The 5,215-nt window shown below is 34.2% G+C and overlaps 1 protein-coding gene across 1 annotated transcript; it reads right to left on the bottom strand.

Moving 5' to 3' along the window:
* Positions 1 to 463: 463 nt before the first annotated feature.
* On the bottom strand, positions 464 to 3,398 carry LOC113498742 (larval cuticle protein LCP-14-like). Its single transcript, XM_026878878.1, has 4 exons — positions 3,296 to 3,398; positions 2,468 to 2,644; positions 1,723 to 1,827; positions 464 to 702 (listed from the first exon to the last, which is right to left on the bottom strand). Exons 1-4 carry the CDS (start codon positions 3,296 to 3,298, stop codon positions 598 to 600), a joined length of 390 nt encoding a protein of 129 aa, XP_026734679.1. The 5' UTR covers positions 3,299 to 3,398; the 3' UTR covers positions 464 to 597.
* Between the last annotated feature and the right edge of the window lie 1,817 nt (positions 3,399 to 5,215).

The following is a 5,215-nucleotide window of genomic DNA, read 5'->3' as shown; positions in this document are numbered from 1 at the left end:
TGAATCCCGATTTCCCTTGGTCACGGCATTACGCGTGAACGGCAGGACCGATTTTGCTAATTATTGTTTTGTTGTATTAGTTATTGTCAATAGAAGGTTATTGTGAAAGAAAAAAATGCTCGGAAAATTAGATAATTTAAGGTTACTTAATCGACACTAATATAAAGGCACCGGAAACCGTACCCACGTATTCACGCGGTCAAATCCGCGGAGCACAGCTAGGTATTGAATGAATATCACTGCACGGATTTTAGGAAGCCTACGAGAGCCTCTTTAAATTTAAATTAAAAGTATAACATTATCACGCTTTCGCAATTGTAATAATATTTTAGGACTCCCAATGTGATCTGAAAGTTTGTGAATTCTCACTTAAAGGGGGACTAGATATAAAGAAATAGTCTCGTATAGGCAAGCAAAGTTCTTCCAGAATGAATATCAATAGCCGAAAAGAAAACAAAACTACAACATTTTTGGTGTTTACATTATTTAATATCTAAAAAACAAAACACTTACAAAAAAATGGTTTTAAAGCATTAAGATTGTAGGATACGCGTAACATTAGGTGTTGCTCATGTTACTTGTTTGTTAGAGATAAATTTAGTTCTTCTTTTCGGTGTAGGGGTGGGCAGCGATGTAGGCGATAGCACGAGCGATGTATTCAGGGATGGCGATAGGGGCAGGGGGGGTTGGGAGGTGAGAACCCTGCAAAACAAAAGAAAAATATTAAAATACAAGTTGGAGTTACACTTTAACATACTAAGGTTAATGGCCGTAGTGATGAACCCCGTCGCTATGGATCACACAATCATTTAAATCCCATAGACAAAGATATCCAGACTCAGAACAAACATGCGTGCATCACGCTTGTTTTACGCGAGGATCAAACCCGCAACACCTCACAGGCGGTTTTGCGTGATGACCTCAACTATTTAGCTATCCAGTCATATATATCGGATATCTGTATTAGGTAAAGTAGAATGTAGAGACAAGTAGACAATGCAGAGCCAATCAGCTGACATGTTTAGTGGGTCCAAATAGAAAAAGTCTTATATTAGATAAAGTGGTCGGTCAGAGCCAATGCTGAGGCTGATAAACTTATCCATGAATGAACTGTTGCTAACCAAGATAACTTCAAAAGCCAATCAGTCATGATCAAAATTTCTTGCATCATATTAGTTACTAAATCTAATTCTATATCAGATTGTATTTAATAACAGACTGACCCTTTAGCAAGAGAGGTCTTGTAATTTCAGTTAACTATGTAAATTAATCAAAAGGTCTGAGACATCAGATATGTGTAATCCGAGCCAAACGGCTCTTCGATAAAGGTCAATCCAAATATCTTCGCTTCTTACATTGATCTATGGCTTAAACGAAAACAACTCGTCATTTAAGTACCTATTAGATTGACAATAAAGTAATTTATTATCTTGTTAAACTGGTTTTAATAAGCTTTGGAGGCCTTTGTTTTGAGCTCAAATTTTGCTGCATTTTTAAAATTGGATCTTCATAAAAAATATTGTATCTTTTTCCAGGATGGCGATATTACCAAAATGCTGTTTTTTGCCGGAGTAACAGTTTATGTGACCTTCATTTACCTTTACCACTCGTACTTAATTTTTTGTCAAGTTTTATTTCTACAAGCTAGAAGACTTTTACTGTTTTTTGGAAGAAATCTACTCCTTAATAAGTTCTGGAGGGACTGGAGGGTTGATAGTTTACCTGGGGTTGGTATCCGTTCTCGTCAGCGATGTAGGTGAGGGAGATGGACTCTCCTTCGGGGGATATGTAGCTGTTGCCGCCGCTGACTACAACCGCAGATTCGTCCTTTAAAACACAATAAACTAGCTTTTAGATTTTGCACTCAACTTATGATCTCAACAAATGGCCTAATCATCCTACTAATATTGTTAATGTGAATGTATGCTTTGTTACACTTGATCGCGAAAAATACTTGACCGATCGTCATGAAACTTTGTACACTTGTTCTTGGAGGGATCAAAAGTAAAGGGTTTGTATTCAATAACTTACAAAATAAACAGGATTATACTTTACAGTGACTTTAAAATAATTGGAAATTCAGAACCTGACACTCACTGTTAATACTAATATATTCCCAATTATTGTGCTGACAAAATGCTTTAGGAGAATAAGAATAGTGTCAATTTCAATTTAATTCCATTCATACATCGGCCATTGCAAAAAGAGGAATTTTGGCCTAAATAACACACACAATCCTCCAAATTTATGAAAATGATAAAAAATCTTTGACTTGTCACCTGTCCGGTTCTTCTCCATAAGAATGACACTTTCGAACAGTGCAACTTGAGTCATTATGGTAATATTTTAAAAGTGCAATTTGAAATGAAAACTAATGATTTTGATTTTCGACTAGTTATTTTAACAACCTTTCTTCTGGGATGAGGGGTTTTGTATATTTGTCTGTAAGTTTTTATACTGTGTGTACCTTGTTGATGGTCTTGAGTTGTCCCTGGGCGTTTCCGGAGATGCCGTTGTCTGTCTGGAAGGCGTACTCGTAGTTGCCCTCAGGATTCTGCTGGTTAACGAAGCTGACAATGCTGGCGGCTTTGTCTTCGGCGGCGCTTGCGCACGCGACGAACAAAAGGGCAATGATGGCGGTTTTCTGGATTTGAAAAAAAAAAATTTTTTCTGAATCTGGGATATTGAAATTTTATATGATTAGTTCTCATAGTTTAACGTTTAGTAAGTACCCAGTTGAACTTTTGTTTCTATATTATTTTATTTATAAATTTTGTAGTTGCAACTTTTTAAGATAAAATAACAAACTATTTTTTTAAACTCTGTTTTTTAAACGTACAACGGACACAATAAAAAATGTATTAAGTTTCTTTTAATCGTTTCATCTTCTTTCAAATCAGATTATAAAACTTTATATAACGAATATTGACCAAACAATATGATCTATGACCCATGAGGATAAATAAAAAAAAACTTAAAATCTTAGTTTAAAATGACACAAAAATAAAACGACATCAATTATGTCAACTCATGCTATGCAACAAACTATGCAATCGGAATTCCAAAACGGTTGCGTAATTTTTTTCTAAAATTTAAATTCACTACTAACAACACTAATTTTTATCCCATTAATTTTAATATAAAATTTATTACTAATTTTTCAAAATAATAAACACATGAAATAGGAAATTAAAAAATAAATAAATAAAAATGCACTTATTTTTTTTGTCACGATCATTATTTTAAAATTTGGAATTAAAATTTAATAATTTAACACAGCCCGGAGCGCACTTACCATTTTGGTGTTGCTTATTCGAACTTCTAGTTCAATCTAATGCTGATTTAGGATTTCTTGTTCTTATATACACATACACGGGAATATCAAACAAGACGCGATACCTACCAATAACTTCACAAGTTGAAAAGGTCAACTTTTGTTTTTTTTCTACCTTTATCCTAGCTTTGGCAGTACGCTTGACATTTCAACATAGAAAAAACTAGTTTAGACAGTAGAGTTAATGAAAATATTAGATATTACATAAGTTGGTCCACGAGCGAATTTCTTAAGTTTGAGATAAATTAAGAATGCTAGGCATGGACATTTTTATCATCATCTAAAAATAGTACGCACGTTAGACAGGTCCACACATTTTATTGCTAACAGACAAATCGGTAATATTACTTATCGCTTAGGCTATATATTTTTTAATAAAAATAATCTTATTTCTGAGCTATTTATAATAAGACTAATCAATGTATTTTTTTTATTACAAACAATTATCATATAAATAAAAAGCAACACTAAAATACATTTTAATCTTAAAATTAGACTTCATTATTTTAAACTAAATAAATTTATAAACAAATTATTCAGATAACTGAAAAACAATTTGCTTGAAAATTCGAAATATTTATCAAAATATAATAACTTTATTTACAGAAGTTATAACTTTAAATACATAATATTATGTGTATATCAATGTCATATTTTTATACTTTGATTTTTATCACAGTTACCGATGATGTTTATCAATGAGAAAGTACGTGTATGTAAGGTGACCGATTTTGATGGAACTCGGAATATAAGTTGCTAACATCTGGAATTAACATATGGACTATTATTGTTTGACCTTGGATAAAGGGTTATGTTTTTGTACACGTGACATCCAGGCATAACCGCGAGCAAGTCCATAAGTTAAATAACAGATAAACAGTAAATAACAGTATTTGTAGCCCGCTATAAATGTTAGTGTCCAAAATTAAGACATTATTAAACAAGTCATAATTGTCAAGGTTTTGTAAAAACATGTTCAAAAAGTATGAACGATGGTCTGCTATTGCGTAAGAGCTGCGGATAACCTCAAGGTCGAAAAAAGTGGCGTAATGTTAACCATATGTTCTCATAAGCAGATGTCAGGTAAAACCGGTCAATTGCTAGACGGACTCGGGACATACACGGTTCCGTACAAATAAACTCATGATTGAACTCATCACTCATGCAATAATCCCGATTTTTTTTTCTCGTCGGCAACATGTCGCCTTCTTCAATACTATTTCTGTCTGCCGTCACACAAGAAAAAGTCTTTGCAGCCATATCGTCTTTTACACGATCCATCCATCGTTTCTTTTGCCGTCCTTTCCCCTATATCCATCCACATCCATACTCAACACCTTCCTCACCACATGATTCTCATTGCTCTACGTAACATGCCCGTACTATGATAGCCGGTGGCCACGTAGTTTTTCTGTAACCGGTGCCATTTTCAGACTTCCTCTTACATACTCATTTACTTTATCTGCTCCCTTAACGAAATATTAAAGAAATCGGCTAGGTGACATACAAATTTGAGGGTACTTTCAAAAACTGTACAGATTATCCACCAACTAATTTACCACAGCAGAAAAGTTGCTCATCTGTTGCTCTATCATCTCTTAATATTTAATAGTCTAGCTATCATAGTTTATGGCATATAGCCTGGTGACGGACAGGCAGACGAACAGACTGACAAACGGATAGCAAAGCCTAAGTAAGGTACGGTTTTTAAACTGTGTGTACGGAACCATAAAGAGGCACACCCACACAAATACCTACACAATGCATTCGTTAATCGAAATTTTAAGAACTATAGGTGTCTTACACGGCTAATGATAAAAAAAAATATTCATATTCCTTATCGGCAAAAGGATAGCCGAGTGGTTGAGGTCAGCACGCCAA

This window comes from Trichoplusia ni, chromosome 11 (genome assembly GCF_003590095.1).
Source record: "Trichoplusia ni isolate ovarian cell line Hi5 chromosome 11, tn1, whole genome shotgun sequence".
NCBI classification, from domain to species: domain Eukaryota; kingdom Metazoa; phylum Arthropoda; class Insecta; order Lepidoptera; family Noctuidae; genus Trichoplusia; species Trichoplusia ni.
Note: the sequence above shows the minus strand (reverse complement) of the source record. Positions and strands in the feature narration are given on the sequence as shown.

What these genes read in the sequence shown, in the direction of transcription:
- LOC113498742 (XM_026878878.1), bottom strand. An exon ending in AACTCAAGACCATCAACAAG is followed by an intron (nt 1,828 to 2,467) that starts GTACACACAGTA and finishes TGTGTTTTAAAG; the next exon opens with GACGAATCTGCGGTTGTAGT. An exon ending in AGAACGGATACCAACCCCAG is followed by an intron (nt 703 to 1,722) that starts GTAAACTATCAA and finishes TTTGTTTTGCAG; the next exon opens with GGTTCTCACCTCCCAACCCC.